The 23,632-nt window shown below is 43.9% G+C and overlaps 1 protein-coding gene across 1 annotated transcript in view; it reads right to left on the reverse strand.

Annotated features, from left to right (window-relative positions):
- Positions 1 to 19,577: 19,577 nt before the first annotated feature.
- Positions 19,578 to 23,632, reverse strand: part of CERS1 (ceramide synthase 1) — a 120,522-nt gene continuing 116,467 nt past the window's right edge. Inside the window, exons 7-8 of the mRNA XM_073555101.1 lie at positions 20,891 to 21,033; positions 19,578 to 19,887 (exon numbers count right to left, since the gene is read on the reverse strand). Coding sequence (XP_073411202.1) covers positions 19,845 to 19,887; positions 20,891 to 21,033 — 186 coding nt within the window. The 3' untranslated portion in view covers positions 19,578 to 19,844. The remainder of the gene's footprint in view (positions 19,888 to 20,890; positions 21,034 to 23,632) is intronic.

Below are 23,632 nucleotides of genomic sequence, written 5' to 3' on the forward strand. Positions count from 1 at the left end.
TGGACCATCTTAGAAAATCTATCACAAATCACCCAGATAACATTCTCTGAGAGACAGGGAGATCAGAAATAAAATCCATTGCGATATGGGTCCATGGCCTCCTGGGCACCGGAAGGGGCATCAACAAACCACTAGAACGAGAACAGGGCTTGGACCGAGAACATGTCCCACAGGGCTGCACAAAATTCCTGACATCATGAGATAAGGCAGGCCACCAAAAAGACCGACTCACCAAATCTCTGGTATCAAAAATACCTGGATGACCAGCTAACACGGAGCAATGAATTTCAGACATTACTCTTTTCCTCCACTGGTCAGGGACATACAATTTTCCCATAGGGCAACGTTCAGGTTTGTCCTCCTGAAATTCCTCCAGGGCACGTCTCAAATCGGGTGAGATGGCGGAAAGAACTACACCCTCATTTAGAATGGTAGTAGGCTCGGTCACATTGAGTGAATCCGCAAAGAAACTCCTAGAAAGGGCGTCCGCCTTAACATTCTTAGTGCCCGGAAGAAAGGAGACCACAAAATTAAAACGCATGAAAAACAAGGCCCACCTAGTCTGTCTAGGATTCAAACGTTTAGCTGATTCAAGATAAATCAAATTCTTGTGGTCGGTGAGGACCACAACTTGATGTCTAGCTCCCTCCAACCAATGTCTCCACTCTTCAAATGCCCATTTCATGGCCAACAATTCCCGATTCCCCATGTCATAGTTCATGTCACGTTCAGATGGGGAACATTTTCGAGAAAAGAAGGCACAGGGATTCATCTTAGAATTAACCAGATCTCTTTGGGACAAAACGGCTCCTGCACCAATCTCAGAAGCATCTATATCCACCTGAAATGGGAGTGAGACATCAGGTTGCCGTAGAACCGGAGCAGAAGTGAATCTCCGCTTAAGCTCCTGAAATGCCGAGACTGCCTCTGGAGACCAATTCACCACATCAGCGCCCTTTTTGGTCAAATCTGTCCGTGGTTTAACAATACCAGAAAAATTACTTATCAATTTACGGAAGAAATTAGCAAAACCCAAAAACTACTGGAGAGCCTTCAAAGAAGTGGGCTGAACCCAATCATAAATGGCCTGTACTTTGGCCGGGTCCATTTCAATATCAGATGGGGACAAAATGAATCCCAAAAATGAAATCCTCTGTACACCAAAGAGGCACTTCGATCCCTTAACAAACAGGGAATTCTCCCTCAAAATCCGGAACACAGTCCGGACATGTTCCACATGAGAATCCCAATCCACTGGAAAAGATCAAAATATCATCCAGATAAATTATCAAAAACTTATCCACAAGGTCCCGTAAAATATCGTTCATAAAAGATTGGAAGACGGAAGGGGCATTAGTGAGCCCAAAAGGCATCACCAGGTACTCAAAATGTCCCTCCGGGGTACTAAACGCCGTCTTCCATTCATCCCCGTGCTTGATGCGAATAAGATTATACGTCCCCCTGAGGTCAAGTTTGGTAAACCAACAGGCACTTTTAACTGGAAAATAAATCAGAAATCAGGGGTAACGGGTACTGATATTTAACAGTGATTTTGTTAAGGGAACGATAGTCAATACATGGCCTTAATGAGCCATCTTTCTTGGCAAAAAAAAACAGCACCTAAAGGTGAAGAGGATGGTCTGATATGACCCTTCTCCAACGACTCCTTGATATAAGATCGCATAGCATCATGTTCAGGCACCGATAAGTTGAAAAGCCGACCCTTGGGAAATTTACACCTGGGCATTAACTCAATTGCACAGTCATAACTTCTATGAGGAGGCAAAGACGCAGACTTACTTTCACTAAATACATCAGAAAAATCAGCCAAATAGTCAGGAATATCATGAGACTGGGGAGAGGTTGAGAAAACAGGAGTGTCACTAAGAACACATTGACAACCCCAACTCACCACAGACACAGATTTCCAATCCAAAACAGGACTATGGGTTTGCAACCAAGGAAAACCCAGAAAAATAGTATCATGCAAATTGTGCAACACCAAAAATTTACAATTCTCGGTGGTCCGGGGCAACCCGCATTATCACCTGGATCCAAAACTGGGGTTTATTCTCCGCCAAAGGAGTAACATCAATCCCCTCAAAGGGATAGGAGTCCGCAGGGTTACCGTGGGAAAACCACAACGTTTGGCAAAGTCAAAATCCATCAGACTCAAAGCTGCTCCTGAATCAACAAAAGCCTTAGCGGAAAATGTAGACAAGGAGCAGATCAAGGTAATCGCCAAAAGGAACTTAGGCTGTACACTACCCACCGCAAATGCGTGAACAAAACACTTTTCTCGTTTAGGGTGGACAGAAATAGTATGAGAGGAGTCCCCACAAAAAACACAACTTATTACGCCTTCTAAACTCCTGACGTTGTGCCCTAGACAAAACCCTATCACATTGCATGGGTTCAGAAGTTCGCTCGAAAGGCGGCACCGCCTCTCGTGTAGTTTTACGTTCACGTAAACGCCGATCAATTTGAATGGCCAATGACATAGAGTCGTCAAGACCAGAGGGGACAGGAAATCCCAGCATAACATATTTTACGGTTTCTGCCAGACCCTTCCGAAAGAGAGCTGCTAGGGCTTCATCATTCCATTTAGTAAGGACTGCCCACTTTCGGAATTTTTGACAATATAACTATGCAGAATCCTGACCCTGGTTCAATGCCAATAAGGTTTTCTCAGCTTGATCAATAGCATTAGGTTCATCATACAACAACCCCAGGCCTTGAAAAAACGCATCCACATTAGCCAGAATAGGATCTCCGGGTGTCAAAGAAAAAGCCCAATCCTGGTGATTGCCGCACAGCAGGGAGATGACAATTTCAACCTGCTGCACAGAGTTCCCCAATGAGTTAGGTTTCAAAGCAAAAAATAGTTTACAATTATTCTTAAAATTCAAAAATTTAGACTGAACCCCAGAAAACAGATCATGAGTAGGAATCTTTGGTTCTACAGCAGATGATTGAGCGAGATAGGCAGAAATTCACTGTACTTCAGCAACGAGCTGCTCAACATGATCGGACAATTGCTTAGTCTCCATTAAGACAAAAAATCCTCCTACGGCCCCAGAGAAAAAGAGGAAAAAATATACAAAAAAAAAATTCTAACTAAGCCTAAAGCAAGAAAGGTGAAATCTAAACTGCCCTGGAGCAGACCCCAAAGGAATAGATAGCCCCCAAACATATATTGTCAGTGAGACAAGATGAAACACAAACGCAGGCAGAAAATAGACTGAGCAAATGATGGGGCCCAAACTGACTAGATAAGATATGAAAGAAAAGATACTGTCTGCAATCACGCAAAAACCCTGAAAAATCAAACACATCTGATGTACAAAAAAACACTGAGGTCTCACGACCTCGCCCCCCACTATGTCAGCATTCTGGTATCAACTGGAAGTAAAGCAAAAGAGACTAATGTAACAGGGTTCTGAACAAACTGACACAAGCTGTAACATATGGAGCGGTGGTCCAGCACAGCCCCCAGCAGGGAGCAAGCTGAACCCTCACAACAAGCAGAAAGAGACAACACCAGATCACATGCAAAGGATTAGCAAATGAACAACTTAGCTGAACAATGCAGGATCAGGGCAGGAGACATCAGACCTCAGAATGCACAGTGTTATGATTGAGTCACCGTACGAGGCAAAAACAGAAATGCTAGCTAAGTCCAGAAAACCAGAGAAGTTGGCAGCTATGGGATTGCAGACCCCTGAACCTATCAACACAACTAGCAGTAGCCGTGGGGGGTTCCTACGATGCCCTAGACCCCTCGATCACAGCCGGAGAATTAAATAGGCCTAAAGAAAGAAAGGGGAAATCTAAACTGCCCCAGAGCAGACCCCAAAGCAATAGGCAGCCCCCAACATATAATGACGGTGAAGCAAGATGAAAATACTAACACAGACAGAAAGATAGACAGAGCAAAGAGGGGCCCAAGCTAACTACATAGGAAAGGACAGGAAGGCTGCTGTCTGCAATCCGTGAAAAACCCTACGAAAATAAGAGCCAACAAACTGACAGTGAAAAAGGCCCTGAAGACGCTAGGCTTCAAAAAGCTATGTCAGCACTCAGGAATATACTGAAGACAGAGCTACAGGCAAAAGGAGATTCAGCTCACCCCAGCAGGGGATGGCAGAATACTGAAAAGCAAGAAAAACAAAAAACAAAACAAAAAGGCTAACAGCGAAAACAGAAAACTTAGCTTTAGGGAGCAGGAATCAGACTGGTGTCCTAGGAGTCCACAGAGAAATCACCCGCAGGGCAGAAGGGCGTCGGCAGCCTTATATCCAGTCTGTGACTCCACTCAGCCAGTCATCCTCATTAGACTCAGGTGCCTGATAATCAGGCTTACTACCTTCCTTCACCAGAATAGGGAGTTCACCAGACCCCAGTGACGAAGGGGAAAATGAACTCACAACAGTACCTCCCCCTTGAGGAGGGGTCACCGAACCCTCAACCACGCCACCAGGGCGATCAGGGTGAGCCCGATGAAATGCACGCACCAATCTTTTGGCATGAATATCAGAGGCAGAGACCCAGGAATTATCCTCCTGACCATAACCCTTCCACTTAACCAAATACTGGAGTCTCCGTCTAGCCAGACGGGAATCCAGTATTTTCTCTACCTCATATTCCATGTTACCTTCAACCAATACAGGGTCTGGAGGTGCCACCCCAGGAACAACTGGTTCAACAAACCTCTTCAAGAAGGACTTATGGAACACATTATGGATTTTAAATGTGACAGGAAGAGCCAAACGAAAAGAGACCGGATTAATAATCTCCAAAATCTTGTAAGGTCCAATAAATCTAGGCTTAAACTTAGGAGAAGCCACCTTCATAGCAATATTTTTTGATAATAACCACACCATATCACCAATCTTAAACTGGGGACCAATGGTCCTATGTCGATTGGAAAACCGCTGGGCCTTTTCCTGGGAGAGAGATAACTTATCCACCACTTGGTCCCAGATCTGGTGCATTCTCTCCACCACAGTGTCAACACCTGGGCAGGCAGAAGTCTCCACCTGCCCTGAAGAAAATCGAGGATGAAACCCAAAGTTACAAAAAAAAGGTGACATCAAAGTGGCAGAACTAGCTCTATTATTTAAAGCAAATTCGGCCAAGGGCAAAAATGAAACCCAATCATCCTGATCAGAGGAAATAAAACATCTCAAATACGACTCCAAGGTCTGGTTTGTTCTCTCTGTCTGCCCATTGGTCTGAGGGTGAAAAGCAGAGGAGAAGGACAACTGAATTCCCAGCTTGGAACAGAAAGTCCTCCAAAATCTAGACACAAACTGAACTCCTCTGTCAGATACAATGTTCCCAGGAATCCCGTGTAAGCGAACCACCTGTTGCAAAAACAGGGGCACCAACTCAGAGGAAGATGGCAACTTAGGGAGTGGTACAAGATGAACCATCTTAGAGAACCTATCACAAATCACCCAAATAACAGTCATTCTTTGAGAGACCGGCATATCAGAGATGAAATCCATTGAAATATGGGTCCATGGCCTCCTGGGGACCGGCAAAGGCATCAACAACCCACTAGAGCGAGAACAAGATTTAGACCGGGAGCAAGTCCCACAGGACTGCACAAAACTCCTGACATCATGAGACAAGGTGGGCCACCAAAAAGAGTGACTCACCAGATCTCTAGTAACAAAAATACCTGGATGACCAGCCAATGCAGAGCAATGAACTTCAGACATCACTCTCTTCTTCCACTGGTCAGGAACATACAACTTTCCACTGGGACAACGCTCAGGTTTGTCCTCCTGGAACTCTTGCAGAGCAAGTCTCAAATCGGGCGAGATGGCAGAAAGAACTACCCCTTCGCCTAAGATGGTAGCAGGCTTGGTCACCACAGGAGAATCAGCAAAGAAACTCCTAGAGAGGGCGTCTGCCTTGACATTCTTAGTTCCAGGAAGAAAAGAGACCACAAAATCAAAACGTGTAAAAAACAAGGCCCACCTAGCCTGTCTAGGGTTCAAGCGTTTAGCCGACTCTAGGTAAATCAAATTCTTGTGGTCAGTGAGGACCACAACTTGATGTTTAGCTCCCTCCAACCAATGTCTCCACTCCTCAAATGCCCATTTCATGGCCAACAGTTCCTGATTCCCCACATCATAGTTACGTTCAGATGGAGAGAACTTTCGGGAAAAGAAAGCACAGGGATTCATTTTAGATGTTACAGGATCCTTTTGGGACAAAACAGCTCCTGCACCAATCTCAGAAGCATCCACCTCTACCTGGAACGGGAGTGAGACATCAGGTTGCCGCAAAACCGCCTCAGGAGACCAATTCAACACATCAGCACCCTTCTTAGTCAGATCAGTCAATGGCTTGGCAATACTAGAAAATTTTGCTATAAATTTCCGATAAAAATTAGCAAAACCCAAAAACTTCTGGAGGGCCTTCAAAGAAGTGGGCTGAACCCAATCATAAATGGCCTGTACCTTGGCCGGGTCCATTTCAATAGTTGACGGAGACAAAATAAATCCCAAAAATGAAATCCTCTGTACTCCAAAAAGGCATTTCGATCCTTTGACATACAGGGAATTCTCCCTCAAGATCCGGAACACAGTCCGAATATGTTCCACATGAGAATCCAAATCCTTGGAGAAGATCAAAATATCATCCAGGTAAATAATCAAAAATTTATTGACAAAGTCTCGGAAAATATCGTTCATGAAGCACTGGAAGACAGAAGGGGCATTAGTGAGCCCAAAAGGCATCACCAGGTACTCAAAATGTCCCTCCGGAGTATTAAACGCCATCTTCCATTCATCCCCCTGCTTAATGCGGATAAGATTATATGCCCCCCTGAGGTCAAGCTTGGTAAACCAGCAAGCACCTCTAACTCTAGAGAATAGATCCGAAATCAGGGGTAACGGATACTGATATTTAATAGTAATTTTATTGAGGGCACGATAATCAATACAAGGCCTTAAAGAACCATCCTTTTTGGCCACAAAAAAAAAAACCGGCACCTAAGGGTGAAGAGGATGGTCTAATATGACCCTTCTCCAACGCCTCCTTAATATAGGACCGCATAGCCTCGTGCTCGGGTACAGATAAATTGAAGAACCGACCCTTGGGAAATTTACACCCCGGGCTTAGTTCAATTGCACAGTCATAACTCCTATGAGGATGCAAGGACGCAGACTCATTCTCACTAAATACATCAGAAAAGTCCGCCAAATAGTCAGGAACATCATGCGACTGAGGAGAGGTGGAAAAAACCGGAGCCTCACTAAAGGCACACCGACAACCCCAACTCACCACAGACACAGATTTCCAATCCAAAACTGGATTATGAATTTGCAACCAGGGAAACCCCAGAACAACGGCATCATGCAGACCATGCAATACCAAAAATCTGCAATTTTCTTGATGGTCTGGGGCGACCCGCATGACCACCTGGGTCCAAAACTGAGGTTTATTTTTAGCCAAAGGAGTAGCATCAATCCCCCTCAAAGGGATAGGCGTCTGCAGAGGTGTCATCGGAAATCCACAATGTTTAGCAAAATCCAAGTCCATTAGGTTTAGCGCTGCTCCCGAATCCACAAAAGCCTTGGCGGAAAATGTGGACAGGGAGCAGATCAGAGTAATTGCCAGAAGAAACTTAGGTTGAACACCACCAACAGAAAACGTGTGTGCAAAGCGTTTCTCTCGTTTAGGACAAACAGAAATAATATGCGAGGCATCTCCACAGAAAAAACACAGCTTATTACGCCTTCTGAACTCCTGACGTTGCGCCTTAGACAATACTCTGTCACATTGCAGAGGTTCAGACGTCTGTTCAACCGGTGGCAACACCTCTCTCGTGCAATCCTGCGTTCACGTAAACGCCGATCAACCTGAATGGCTAATGACATAGAATCGTCCAGACCAGAGGGAACAGGAAATCCCACCATAGTATCTTTTACGGCTTCTGACAAACCCTTCCGAAAGAGAGCAGCCAAGGCATTATCATTCCAGGTAGTAAGGACCGCCCACTTTCGGAACTTTTGACAGTACAACTCTGCAGAATCTCGACCCTGGTTCAATGCCAACAGGGTCTTTTCAGCCTGATCAATAGCATTAGGTTCGTCATACAACAACCCCAAAGCTTGAAAGAATGCGTTCACATTAGTCAGAATAGGATCATCTGGTTTCAAAGAAAACGCCCAATCCTGGGGATCGCCACGCAGCAAAGAGATGACAATTTTAACCTGCTGCGCGGAGCTCCCTGACGAGTTAGGCTTCAAGGCAAAAAATAATTTACAATTATTTTTGAAACTCAAAAATTTAGATCGATCCCAAAAAAATACATCAGGTGTAGGGATCTTTGGTTCAACAGCATGCGAACGAGCAAGGTAGGCGGAAATTCCCCACACTTCCGCAGCGGCCTGCTCCACATGATCAGACAATTGCTTTATCTCCATTGAGAGAAAAAAAAAAATTCCCCCTACGGCCTCAGAGATATAGAGGGAAGAATATACACACACTTTTTTTTTTTTTTTTTTTTTAAACACAATTCTTTCCGGTTATTGAGTACCCTAGGATCTGCGGTATGGCGGGTGATTCTGTTATGATTCAGTCACCGTAGGAGGCAAAAACAGAAATGCTAGCTAAGTCCAGAAAACCAGAGAAGTTGGCAGCTATCGGATTGCAGACCCCTGAACCTATCAACACAACTAGCAGTAGCCGTGGGGGGTTCCTACGATGCCCTAGACCCCTCGATCACAGCCGGAGAATTAAATAGGCCTAAAGAAAGAAAGGGGAAATCTAAACTGCCCCAGAGCAGACCCCAAAGCAATAGGCAGCCCCCAACATATAATGACAGTGAAGCAAGATGAAAATACTAACACAGACAGAAAGATAGACAGAGCAAAGAGGGGCCCAAGCTAACTACATAGGAAAGGACAGGAAGGCTGCTGTCTGCAATCCGTGAAAAACCCTATGAAAATAAGAGCCAACAAACTGACAGTGAAAAAGGCCCTGAAGAAGCTAGGCTTCAAAAAGCTATGTCAGCACTCAGGAATATACTGAAGACAGAGCTACAGGCAAAAGGAGATTCAGCTCACCCCAGCAGGGGATGGCAGAATACTGAAAAGCAAGGAAAACAAAAAACAAAACAAAAAGGCTAACAGCCAAAACAGAAAACTTAGCTTTAGGGAGCAGGAATCAGACTGGTGTCCTAGGAGTCCACAGAGAAATCACCCGCAGGGCAGAAGGGCGTCGGCAGCCTTATATCCAGTCTGTGACTCCACTCAGCCAGTCATCCTCATTAGACTCAGGTGCCTGATAATCAGGCTTACTACCTTCATTCACCAGAATAGGGAGTTCACCAGACCCCAGTGACGAAGGGGAAAATGAACTCACAACAGCACAGGAACGCAATCACCAGCAGGGATTGAAGGAAGTCTACTGACTTAAATACCCCAATCAGTAACCCCAGATCTCCTATCGTCATCATCATCAGGTGGCAGACCTCTTTCAATCCTGCCGGCTCCACTACATCTAGTAACCAACAGAGGGAGCCCTGACCCAGAAGTAAGAGAATTCACAACAGGGGTGTGTTGGGGTTAGGGTTATGGTTAAGGTTGGGATTAGGGATGTGTTGGGGATAGGGTTTGTTACTCCGCTCCGCCATACTCACCCGGCCTCCACTCCCACGCCGCAGTCGGCCTCCGCTCCCACGCCACAGCCTCTCTCTACCCGACGGCCGCGGCGGTCACCTGAGACGGGCTCACAACCAATGCCCTCTCTGCATGCTATGCACATGCGCCATAGGCCGCGGCCGCGCCTCCTTCCTGCTTCTTATGCTCCGGCTGTGCCCTGACCCGGAAGCACCTTTTGACCAATGGCTGATCAGACGGGGCCACATCAGGCCACTTCCCCCTGAGGGAGGCGCCTGATCGTTGTGTTTCCTAGCACTCTGGCCTTGCTTCATCTTGTGCTCTCTGCTCCTGCAGTTCCGTTCTCGGCTGCTCTCTGCAGCAGCCTCTCAGTCCTGCTACCCATGTTCCTGGTTCTCTTCCACAGTTCTGCCTCCTGTGTTCCTGTCGTCCTGCTCCAGTCCTGTCTCCAGTGTTCCTGCAGTCCAACTCCAGTCCTGCCTTCAGCGTTCCTGCCGTCCTACTCCAGTCCTGTCTCCAGTGTTCCTGCCGTCCTACTCTGGTCCTGCCTTCAGCGTTCCTGCCGTCCTACTCCAGTCCTGTCTCCAGTGTTCCTTCTCCTGTCATTCCTTCTCGTTCCAGTCTTCTGTCTCACTTCTTTCTGGCCTCCTGGTTCCAGTCTTGTTCTGTCATTCTTTACTCCAGTCTCAGTCTTTCTCCGGTCCATCCTGAGCCGCCCCTCTCGGTACTGGCTACCTTGGTACTCGAACCTCTGGGCCTGCTCCTAACGGTCCCTGTATAGGGATCGGTTCCACCTGGCAGCTCGTCCGGGGCCCCTCGGTGCCACGGTCCAGAGGGTCCACTCCCGGGGTTTCCAGCTCCAGACCACCCACGCTAACAGGGTTGTGGTTAGGGGTGTGTTGGGGTTAGAGTTGGAGTTAGAATTGAGGGGTTTCCACTGTTTAGGCACATCAGGGCTCTCCAAACGTGGCATGGCGCCACCATTGATTCCAGCCAATTTTGCGTTCAAAAAGTCAAATGGTGCTCCCTCGCTTCCAAGCCCCGACGTGTGCCGATGGTTTACCCCAACATATGGGGTATCAGCGTACTCAGGAAAAATTGCACAACAACTTTGGGGGTCTAATTTCTATTGTTACCCTTGGGAAAATAAAAAATTGGGGGTTAAAAAAATGATTTTTGTGGAAAAAAAATGATTTTTTATTTTCACGGCTCTACATTATAAACTTCTGTGAAGCACTTTGGGGTTCAATGTGCTCACCAGACATGTAGATAAGTTCCTTGGGAGGTCTAGTTTCCAAAATGGGGTCACTTGGGGGGGTTTCTACTGTTTAGGTACATCAGGGACTCTGCAAACGTAACGACCCCCGCAGACCTTTCCATCAAAGTCAGCATTTCAAAATGTCACTACTTCCCTTCCGAGCCCTGACGTGTGCCCAAACAGTGGTTCCCCCCCACATATGGGATACCAGCGTTTTCGGGACAAACTGGACAACAACTTTTGAGGTCCAATTTTTCCTGTTACCCTTGTGAAAATAAAAAATTGCTGGCTAAAAATGATTTTTTTGAGGAAAAAAATGATTTTTTTATTTCACAGCTCCGCATTATAAACTTCTGTGAAGCACTTGGGAGTTCAAAGTGCTCACCACACATCTAGATAAGTTCCTTAGGGGGTCTACTTTCCAAAATAATGTCACTTATGGGAGATTTCCACTGTTTAGGCACATCAGGGGCACTACAAATCTCAATTCCAGCCAATTTTGCATTGAAAAGTCAAATGGTGCTCCTTCCCTTATGAGCTCTGCCATGTGCCAAAACAGTCGTTTACCTGATATTTGGGGTATCAGCATACTCAGGTGAAATTATACAACAACTTTTGGGGTCCAATTTCTCCTGTTATCCTTCTTAAAATAAAACAAATTGGATCTGAAGTAAAGTTTTTGGGATACTAGGGATACTATTGAAGAGAAATAGCGCAATAGTGCATTATCCAGTGTTGGTATATCAATTTAAAAATAATACACTCACCAGATGGAGCTTGTAATAAGCATGGAGGATTCGCTGCTGCAGAAACCACAGATCCACGAGGGACCAACGTAGAAGATGCAGGATAGGAAAAAAGTGGTCAGACAATCCGCACTGTGAATCACTATGAACAATTATTATTACAGTGGTCTTTTATTAGACACATTTCGAAGTTTCACAGAACTTCTTCCTCAGGAAAAAAACAGGTGTTTTTTTCCTGAGGAAGGAGTTCTGTGAGACTTCGAAACGCGTCGAATAAAGACCACTGTAATAATAATTGTTCATAATCTTTCGCAGCGCGGATTGTCTGACCACTTTTTTTCCTATCCTGCATCCACCACACATCTAGTTAAGTTCCTTGGGGGGTCTAGTTTCCAAAACGGGGTCACTTGTGGGGAGTTTCTACTGTTTAGGTGCATCAGGGGCTCTGCAAACGTAACATGATGCCCGCAGACCATTCCATCTAGTCAGCATTTCAAAACGTCACAACTCACTACTTCCCTTCCGAGCCCCGACATGTGCCCAAACAGTGGTCCTCCCCCCACAGATGGGGTACCAGCGTACTCAGGATAGACTGGACAACAACTTCTGGGGTCTAATTTATCCTGTTACCTTGTGAAAATAAAAAATTGCTGGCTAAAAATAATTTTTTTGAGGAAAAAAATGATTTTTTTATTTCACGGCTCTGCATTATAAACTTCTGTGAAGCACTTGGGGCTTCAAAGTGCTCACCACACATCTTGATAAGTTCCTTGGGGGTCTAGTTTCCAAAATAGGGTCACTTGTGGGGAGTTTCTACTGTTTAGGCGCATCAGGTCTCTGCAAATGTAACATGATGCCCGTAGACCATTCCATCAATTTGGCATTTCAAAACATCACTACTTCCCTTCCGAGCCCCGACATGTGCCCAAACAGTGGTTCCCCCACATATGGGGTACCAGCATACTCATGACAAACTGGACAACAACTTTTGGGGTCCAATTTATCCCATGTGAAATTAATAAATTGCGGGCTAAAAAATAATTTTTGAGGAAAAAATGATTTTTTTTATTTTCACGGCACTGCGTTATAAACTTCTGTGAAGCACCTGGGGGTTCAAAGTGCTCACTATGCATCTAGATAAGTTTTTTAGGGAGTCTAGTTTCCAAAATGGGATCATTTGTGGGGGAGCTCCAAAGTTTAGGCACACGGGGGCTCTGCATGCACGACATGGTGTCCGCTAACGATTGGAGCTAATTTTCCATTCAAAAAGTTAAATGGTGCTATTTCCCTTCTGAGCCCTGCTGTGCGCCCAAACAGTGGTCCCCCCCACATATGGGGTACCAGCGTACTCAGGACAAATTGGACAACAACTTTTGTGGTCCAACTTCTAATGTTACCCTTGGGAAAATAAAAAATAGCGGGCTAAAAAATCATTTTTGAGGAAAAAAATGACTTTTTATTTTCACGGCTCTGTGTTTATAAATTTCTGTAAAGCAGTTGGGGGTTCAAAGTGCTCACTACACATCTAGATAAGCTTCTTGGGGAGTCTAGTTTCCAAAATGGAGTCACTTGTGGGGGTTTTCTCCTATTTAGGCACATCAGGGGCCCTGCAAACACAAATGATGCCCGCAGAATATTCCATCAAAGTCTGCATTCCAAAATGGCGCTTCTTCCCTTCCGAGCTCTCCCATGCGCCCAAAGAGTGGTTCCCCCCACATATGGGGTATCGGTGTACTCAGGACAAATTGCACAACAACTTTTGTGCTCAAATTTCTCCTGTTAGCCTTGTGAAATTAAAAAATTGGGAAAAAATGATTTTTTATTTTCACTGCTCTTCGTTTATAAATTTCTGTAAAGCACTTGGGGGTTCAAAGTGCTCACCACACATCTAGATAAGTTTCTGCATCTTTTCCCACGCTCATTAGTTCACCTCAGGTCAGCCAATGACGTCAGTGAGGCTGCGCGGAGTCCCCTGGCTGACCTAACGTGAACTAAAAGGCTATTAAGATCTGCCCTCACTCACCTGCTTTACCTCTCTGGTTGCGATTTTACCGCGGGAGCCAACGCATTTTTTTTACAACGAATTTACCCCTTAATTTAACACCTAGACGTCCCAAATTTTACACACAAACCCTAATTTAATTATTAGTCAGGGACATATAAAAAAATACATGAAATGAAATGGTTTACTGTATGTAAACCATGCATCATTTCATGTCGGGTTTGGCATTGATTTTACAGAAGCTGGCATTTGATTTAGAGGCTATTCTGCTATGTAGAACTCTATGAAATGTAAATATATATATTTGTCTCAATGATGTGTGTATATATATATATATATATATATATATATATATATATATGTATTCTATGTGTATATATCTATTCTTTCCTTTCTTTATTAAACATGTCAGTGTGATTTTACTGTCTCGCAAAATGAATTGCCGACTTTCGTTAAAGGACACCGGGTGCGTATTTCTCATAAGTCACACGTCTGGTCCATGTGAAATGCATATTTTTTGCACACCCATAGACTTGCACTGGCGTATTTCGGCCGTAGTACGCTGACAATCACAGCATGGTGCGATTGTCTCGGCCCGTAAAATACAGCCGAGAAATATACAGCTGTTGGGAGCTGCCCCATAGAGAATCATTGGTCCGTGTTTAGTGTGAGGTTTTTACACCTCTCACTCATCCGTATTTCTATCTAGTGTGACCCCGGCCTTAGTGTTGTTCTGAATTCTTCTTTACCAAATATTTGAAAGAGAATGGTCAGCCATAATATACTGAACAGCTATGTGGGCTCTCGCAGCCATCTTGGACAATCTCTAGTCAACTAACTTTGCTGAAAGAGCTGAGGCTCTCCCCAGGATAGAGGTATAAAATGACCTCAGTGCCATTAGTAAGTATGGATGGAGTCCAGGGAGACGAATTGGAACAGCTGCAGGGCACTGAGATAGTAAACAAGTGGTATTATATGGTAGTGAATAGTATAGATATTGAATTAAGATAGAATCAAGAGCTGTCAGTTTGCTAAAAGCATGATGTGAATAATGATGTTAGCTATGAGAAACATGGATATTTATGGTTTTTAATGCAGTTTGGGGAAATGTTCATTAATGTTGTCATATTGTATCATTGTATCCTTTGCTCTAAAACACATTTCTCTCTGCAGTATGAGGTTATCCTGTATACTCCCTTTACTGCAAGGTGCAGCTTTCTTTGTCTAAACCATGTATACTGTTACTGTAGTTCAGGGCCACAACATCACCAGTTTACTGCCAGGCCACACCATCTCCAGGCCATGGCCAGACCATATCCAGATATCCCAGTGTTACTTTGTCTGTCTGGTCACCTGTTTGTGACTTCATGCTTTGTCTCACTGACTTTCATGAACTGTTCTGCTGCCTATCTCTGAATAAAATTCAACCTCAACTTGATAAGAGGATTGTCTACATCTTTTTCCCGGCTCTTCCAGCTCTCAGTAAGGAGTTTCTTACGATATTGGCATATGTAAAAGTGCCTTAACCCTTTCACCACCTTGGGATTTTCTGTTTTTGCAGTCTCATTTTTTATTCCCCTTCTCAGAGCCATAACTTTTTTATTTTTAAGTTAATATGGTCATGTAAAGGCTTCTTTTGTCCGGCTTGAGTTGTAATTTTGAACACCATTGATTTTACCATATAGTGTATTGGAAAATGGGGAAAAAAATCCAAGTGCAGTGAAATTGCAAAAAACGTGCAATTCCACAATAGTTTGCTTTTTTTTACCATATTCACTAAAAGCTAAAACTGATCTGCCATTATGATTCTGCACGTCATTACGAGTTTGTGGATAACAAACTTGTCAAGGTTCTTTTTCAATTAACTGGTGAAAAAAATTCTTAAGTTTGTAAAAAAAAAAAACGATGGCGCCATTTTCCGAGACCCATAGCGTCTCCATTTTTATCGAGATCTGCAGCTGGGTGAGGACGTATTTTTTGCGTGCCAAGCTGCCTTTTTTTATTGATACCATTTGGGGTAGATATGATGTTTTGATCGGCTGTTAGGGTGGTTTCACATTAACGTTTAAGGCCACAGTGTCGGCCTGCGCACGGCCGCTGCTAAGCCCTGCCGCACCTCCGCCGGTAGCTCCGCCTACAGGCACATGACACTGCATGCGTCCTGCGTCCCCTATGTTTAGCACTGGGGACGCAGGCCATGCGCAGGTATGCGTTTGGTGGCGCATGCATCCTTTTGACGGTGCAACAGGTTGCGTTTGGCGCTGGTTGGCGCACCTGTCAAAAGGACGCATGTGCCACCAAATGCATACCTGCGCATGGCCTGCATCCCCAGTGCTAAAGATAGGGGACGCAGGACGCATGCAGCGTCATGCACCCGTAGGCGGACCTACCGGCGGAGGTGTGGCAGGGGGCAGGGCTTAGCAGTGGCCGTGCGCAGGCCGACGCTGCAGCCTTAAACGCTAATGTGAAACCACCCTTATTGCATTTTATTGCAATGTTGCGGTGACCAAAAAAAAAAATTCTGGAGTTTTGATTTTTTTTCTCGTTACACCATTTACCAATCAGATTATTTTAGTTTATATCTAGATAGAACAGGCATTTCGGAACCCAGCTATATCAAACGTGTATTTTTTTCCTTTTTTTATTATTTTATTTTGAATGGGGCAAATGGGGGGGTGACTTTAACTTTTATATTAAAAAAAAAAATTAAACTTTTTTTTAGGGCTCTTTCAGATGTCAGATGTCACTGTGTCTGGTACGTGTGGTGACAGTTATGTCACGTACCAGAGACACTTAACCCCTTCATAACCAAGCCTATTTTGACCTTAATGACCAGGCCATTTTTGCAATTCTGTACCCCTCAAGCTACTCAAAACTACATTCAAGAAGATTATTAACCCTTCAGGTGCTTCACAGGAACTAAGGCAACGTGGAAGGAAAAAATGGACAGAGCTGTGAAAATAAAATATTTTTTTTCCTAAAAAAATGATTTTTAGCCAGCAATTCTTTTTTCACAAGGGTAACAGGATAAATTGGACCCCAAAAGTTGTTGTCCAGTTTGTCCTGAGTACGCTGGTACCCCATATGTGGGGGGGAACCACTGTTTGGGCACACGTCAGGGCTCGGAAGGGAAGTAGTGACATTTTGAAATGCTGACTTTGATGGAATGGTCTGCGGTTGTCGTTATGTTTGTAGAGCCTCTGATGTGCCTAAACAGTAGAAACCCCCCACAAGTGACCCCATTTTGGAAACCAGACCTTCCAAGGAACTTATCTAGATGTGTGGTGAGCACTTTGAACCCCCAAGTGCTTCTCAGAAGTTTATAACGCAGAGACGTGAAAATAAAAAAAATATTTTTTTTCCACAAAAATAATTTTTTAGCCCCAATTTTTTATTTTTCCAAGGGTAGCAGGAGAAATTAGACCCCCAAAGTTGTTGTACAATTTTTCCTGAGTATTCTGATACTCCATATGTTGGGGTAAACCACTGTTTGGGCACATGTCGGGGCTTGGAAGGGAGGGAGCACAGTTTGACTTTTTGAATACAAAATTGGCTGGAATCAATGGTGGCACCATGCCGCGTTTGGAGACCCCCTGATGTGCATAAACAGTGGAAATCCCTCAATTCTAACTCCAACCCTAACCCCAACACACACCTAACCACAACCTAACCCCAACACATCCCTAACACTAATCCCAACCCTAACCATAACCCCAACACACCCGTAACCTTAATCCCAACCCTAACCATAACCCTAACCACAAGCCTAACCCTAATCCCAACCCTAACCCCAACACACCCCTAACCCTAATCTTAACCCTAATTCCAACCCTAACCCTAATTCCACCCTAACCCTAATTCCAACCCTAACCCTAATTCCAACCCTAATTCTACCCTAACCCTAATTGCAACCCTAACCCTCATGGAAAAATAAAAATATTTTCTTTATTTTATTATTTGTGCCTACCTACGGGGGTGATAAAGGGGGGTTTATTATTTACTTTTTATTTTATTTTGATCACTGTGAGAGTTTATCACAGTGATCAAAATGATCTGGGACCGCGAGACATCGGGAGCGACAGAGGCACTCAGAAGGTACCAGGGGGTGGGAGGGGAAGTGATCGGAAGCTGGGGGGGAGCGGAGGGAAGGCGGGGGAGCAGATGATGACAGCGGCAGCAGATCTCCGCTGTCAGTGATGGGGGCCGATTGCCCCCGTTAGCCGGTGGGGGGGTCAGATTAGTTTCTCCAGCCATGTCCAATGTAGCATCGGCCATGGCTGGTTTGTAATATTTCATCAAATTTCATTGATGAAATATTGCTATCGCTCTGATTGGCTGTTTCACTTTTAACAGCCAATCAGAGCGATCGTAGCCACATGGGAGCGAACCACCTCCCCGTGGTGAAGTACAAAGCCCCCTGTATGTGCGGGTCGGGTGACCTTTCAGTGACCCCGGTCATTTGACCCGCAGGGGGGCTATGAATTCATGATGCCACATAGGCGTCATGGGTCATATTGGCACAACTTTTCATGACGCCTATGTGGCGTCAAAGGTCGGGAAGGGGTTAAACACATAGACTCATTCAAGTGAATGGGTCTATGCACATGTCAGTGTGTCCACATGGACCATTTGTCCATGGGAAAAATACGCTGACATGTCAGTTTTTTAACAGCAGCAAGTACCGGCACCTGGAAAGCCGAGGTGCTGTTCGCATTGTTTCACCGGGTGCTGAAGACAGCCCTCATCATTCTCCCCTGCTCGAGACAGGAGCAGGAGAGAATGTTGAGCGTTATATTCAACTGATAACACCCTACACGTGCTGCCGCTAATAACAATGAGAGCAGGCGGCGGCTGATGGGAGAATTCATCAGCCGCTTCCTGCGCTATGAATAAATAAATACATTTTAAAAATGGCATGGGTTTCCCTGTATTTCTGATAACCAATCAGCGAGGCTGATTATCAAGAAAAGAGGGGTCCCCACACTGTTTTTTTATTATTTAAATAAACAATTTAAAAAAATCTAAACACCCCCACATTTGACAACCAGCCTTGCTAAAGCAGACAGCTTGGGGCTTGTATTCTTAGGCTGGTAAGGGGCCATGGATATTGGCCCACCCCAGCCTAAAAATAGCAGCCCGCAGCCACCAAGAAAAGGCACATCTATTAGATGTGTAAATTTTGGCGCTTTGCCCAGCTCTTCCCACTTACCCTGTGGCAGTGGCAAGTGGGGTTAATATTTGTGGGGTTGACGTCACCTTTGTATTGTCTGGTGACATCAAGCCTACGGATTAGTAATGGAGAGGCGTCTATAGGACACCCCTCGAATACTAATCCTATAGCTGTAATGCTGTAATGTAAATAAACACACAGCCAGAATAAAGTCCTTTATTTGAAATAAAAACAAAACACACTTTTCCATTTTTATTTAAAAATAATAAAAACAGTTATACTCACCTAACGCCCATTCTATTGAAGCCCTCGTCTCCTGTAACAAAATTTAAAAAAAAAACATATCCTTCACCTGTCCATCATTCTGTCCCATGCTGTAATACATGCTTGGGGATAAATAGTTTTCCACCTGGACGATGCTAAGATGCGACCTTCCAGGCGGACAGCCACTGGTGAATGAGCTGCAGTGATCGGTGATATCATAGAGTTTACCTTGGTTCACTGAGGCTGCTTTACCAGCCTGGCTGAACTGCGGTGACTTCAGCACCGTGAGAAAAAGTCAGTGAGTTCACAGCAGATCATCTCTATGATGATTTTTTTTTTATTGTTCCACCTGTTAACAGGCATAAGTGTTTGTGTAATGAGTGTATTAACATACTTAACCATTGCTATCTTGTACCATTTCCAACGGCACACCAGTCATAATGCATATTACATATACATTAACAACAAAATCAAGAGTCTTAAATTAAGAGCACGCTTGTTCTATTAGCTTTTGTTATATTTAAGAAATATTTGAACACTGTTAGATTCAGCATCAACTGTACCTTTAAAACGATAAGGAGAAGTTAATGACCAATAATATGTTAAATAGATAAGGTTTTGAGGAGAATTATCTTGAGGCTCTGGACAATACAGTAATTAAATAAAAAAAAAAGTAGTAGTTCATTGTAACACATAATAGGCTGAATAAATTTTTTGTTGGACGGAAAAAGACCACTGCACTGGGGACCACATCGCACCACTGTTATACTCTCTTTTTCTTTACGTATCCATTTGACATGTATTGCCTGGATGAAAGAGGATAAAACAAAGTGTTACCATGTTACATAAAAAAGAAATGTAAAAATATTATTAAAAAGTCATCAAGAATGTATGAGACGGAAGCCGAGATAACATTGTATTCACATGAGGAAACATGTTTCATTGCATACCTACCGCCCTGTCCTGACAGCTCTGACCATGTACTGTCACGTCTGGTAGCCATATGTAATAAAGATGAGAACTTGCATGTCTGACTTTTGGGCTAAAAAAGGCATTGCTCCCTAGTGCCTAGACACAAACTATTACTAATTCTAAAGTAGTCTGCTGAACAATACTATGCTATCTTATATTATGTCATATGCTATATTTTATTTTTTCAATAAGATATTTAGTGGGTCAATAGCATTTACTTTATATAAATTCATTAGTAATATAGTTATCAGTAGATAAAAATATCAAAACACAAACTGACTTATTTACCATTGGGCTGTGTGAAAATGAAAAATGACATTTGTTACAATAAGTACATTTAGCTCAAAATGTTTAATTTTTACCAGTGCTAATAAGAAAAAATACCCTGTAATTTACTACGCTATTCCTACAATACCATCTATATAGTCATATACTACTGATGGGCCACACAGCAGGGCTCAGAAGAAAAGATGCTCAATTTGGCTTTTGGAGCGCAGTCACCATCATTTTTGTCCAGGACTATTTCAGGAGTTTAATTTTTTTTTAAAAAATCTGTGGAAGCATGGTTGAAAAGCAATGTCTGACTTTCATTTGTTCATTTTCATAGACTTTTTATTTATTATTACTTTTGTCAGATTCAAATTACTTCTGCGACCATTGTGGGTTTTTCTGTCATTAAACAACGGGGTACCAACAATTTTGACCATGTGTGTACCAGATTTCACTTTACCCAAGAAACAGGTTAGGCTAGAAGGAATCTGCATTATTAACCAATGAAGTACCAAGTGAGGCAGTAAAAACAAATACCACCGACTGGGGAGAGCTATTTGTACTTACTTGTTATTCAAGGAATCCTTGTGCCTTGTTTTGTTGCGATCTTGCATCCCCATTTTCTGATCTTCAGAAATATCATACTCTCGAACATCATTAACTTCTTTAACTTGGCCCGTTATCACTTTCACAACAAACATTACTATGTACTGAGAGAAAAGATAAAATATTAAGTGGAATGCAACATTTATTTTAACAGACAGGCTAAAAAAGTTCTAATCTGTTAGGTCATAGGTAAATGTATTGGGCTTGCTTGCAAAATCTAGTCAGATTAATTATTATTATTAACGTAGAAACCAGCCCATCTCTTGGTGAACAACAAATCAGTGTGGCATCTTTACAGTACTGAGCATGGTGCCAGCACATTTACCCCTTAGTCTGATACCCTTTGAATAGCTCAACGACTGCTTAAAATTAGGCTGGGTTCACATAGTCTATGCCACTATGTACAGTGACTCTGTCGGGGCGTCTATGTCCGCACCTCCACAAAATGGGGTTCGGGCGTATGGGCCAATAGGGCCATTGACTACAATGATTAAGACGGAGTCACAGTGATCTCTGTTCTGTATCATTTTTGGCCATATATGCTTAGCAGAGGCAGGCAGCAAGACATGGTCGACTGTGTTTTGCTGTCCGCCTCCAATAGGCGCATACGGCCAAAAATGATGCACCACACAGCACACTGTAACTCCGCTAACTACGTCTTGCAGCTCACCCATAAAAGGCATATATGGACAAAAATTATGCATGACAGAGCACAGAGACTGGGGTGTGGTAGGTCGAGTCACTCAGCTGCTCACAGAGGTAGACACGGGAGCAGCACAGTTGCACATAAACACTTCTCTGGCGCTCTCCTGCCTCCAGATCCACAGAGAAAAATAATAATAATAACAATCTTTATTTATATAACGCCAACATATTCCGCAGCGCTTTACAGTTTAACAGTTTGAGATACAAGTCATAAGTAACAACGTTAAAAATACAATAAATAAAGTAAAATAAGACGGCCCTGCTCGTGAGAGCTTACAACCTACAATGAGGTGGGGAAGATACAAAGTACAGGTGTGCATTTACAATGATGTATTTACAATGATGGTCCAGCCATTTTGAGGGAGTGGGGGATGGATGGAGACAGTGAATGGGCTACACATGCACACTTACACATAGAATGACTTTGAACTCAGTGGCTGGAAATATAACCTGTGGAACCACACCCTTGGGGTGGAGATATGGTAAGTGGTCATCCCACCTATCTCTTACAACTAGTCACAAAAAAAAATCCAACCCTGTCATGGCCGATTAAGCCCTCAGCACATAACATGTGGAGAGAAATTTCTGGATTTTACCATCACAGAAGATAGCAATCTTCATGATACATATCTTCCCTCACATACACTGCCAGTGACTCTGTCACAGGGGGTTTGGACATAAGCCCGAAGGAGCCACTAATCCTAGTGGCAAACGTTATGTGAACCCGGCCTTACAATACATTCTATTCTCATGGACCAAGCCAAAAATCTACTTGCTGTGAAGGATGTATAAAGTCCTCTTTGATATATCAAATATCATATGTACATTGCAGAGACGGCTTATTAATTTCTATGAGACTCTTGTAATGCTTCACTATTGCTTTGGTGGTACTGTAGAGGAATTGAACAATTGCTGCAGGCTTTCTTATAACACCTACTCTGGTATTTAAAAATTTTGGCACCCCTTGTCAAAATTACTGCTATCGTAAACAGTTAAGCAAATTGAGCGTTCTTTAGCGCAGCGCATCGTGCGCGTCCATGCAACATTCGCCCCAATGTTCAACATGGCGGGCGCATGGTCTAGCGATTGCACGCGCACGTATGCGTTTTCGTGCGCATGCGTTTTTGTAGTGTGCGCCTAGGCCCGCCCGACGCAATCGGTTGCATTTTTGGGTCTATCCAATGGTGTAAAAAAACATATGCGCACGCTAGTGCACGGAATGCGCAAAAATAACACATTGCAGTCTATGGGAACACAGGGGTGCGCATGGACATGCGCACGCCTGCGTTTGAAATCGCATGCGTTTTAAGAGTTAACAAGGTTACAAACTTGTTAAAACGCATGCTCCTAAAAAGCGCAAATGCATGCAAAACGCATGATGCGTTTTTTGCATGCATTTCTATTGCGCACGAAGCGCAGCGCTAAAAAACGCTAATGTGAAACTAGCCTAAAAGGTCCAAAGTTAACATTTTCATTGTATTTTAGACAAAAAAGAAGATTTTCATTTTTCTTTTTAAGAATTACTAAAAGGAAAATGGGCAGATACAAAAGTTTGGGTACCATTGAAGTTTGTGTGCCCAGATAACTTTAACCCCTTCATGACATTTGACGTACTATACCGTTCATATGCCCTGGTCCTTAATACCCATAGATGGTATAGTATGTCATGAGCGATCAGCCGCGCTCACGGGGGGAGCGCGTCTGATCACGGCCAGGTGTCAGCTGATTCTCACAGCTGACACCCGGGACTAAGTGCCAGGAGCGGTCATGGACCGCTCCCAGCACTTTATCCCCAGGAACACTGCGATCAAACATGATCGCAGTGTTCCGGGAGCAGGCAGAGAGGCTGTCAGCTTTATGGAAATTGCTTTATCAATTTTACCACACGCGGACCGGTATAAACGCCCTCCCCCAAAAGAAATTTATGAATTGCTGTTTTTTGTTCATTCTGCCTCCCAAAAATCTGAATAAAAAGCGATAAAAAACATTTCATGTGCC

Source organism: Dendrobates tinctorius, unplaced genomic scaffold (genome assembly GCF_039654945.1).
Source record: "Dendrobates tinctorius isolate UK_male_01 unplaced genomic scaffold, ASM3965494v1 ptg000219l, whole genome shotgun sequence".
Lineage (NCBI taxonomy): Eukaryota > Metazoa > Chordata > Amphibia > Anura > Dendrobatidae > Dendrobates > Dendrobates tinctorius.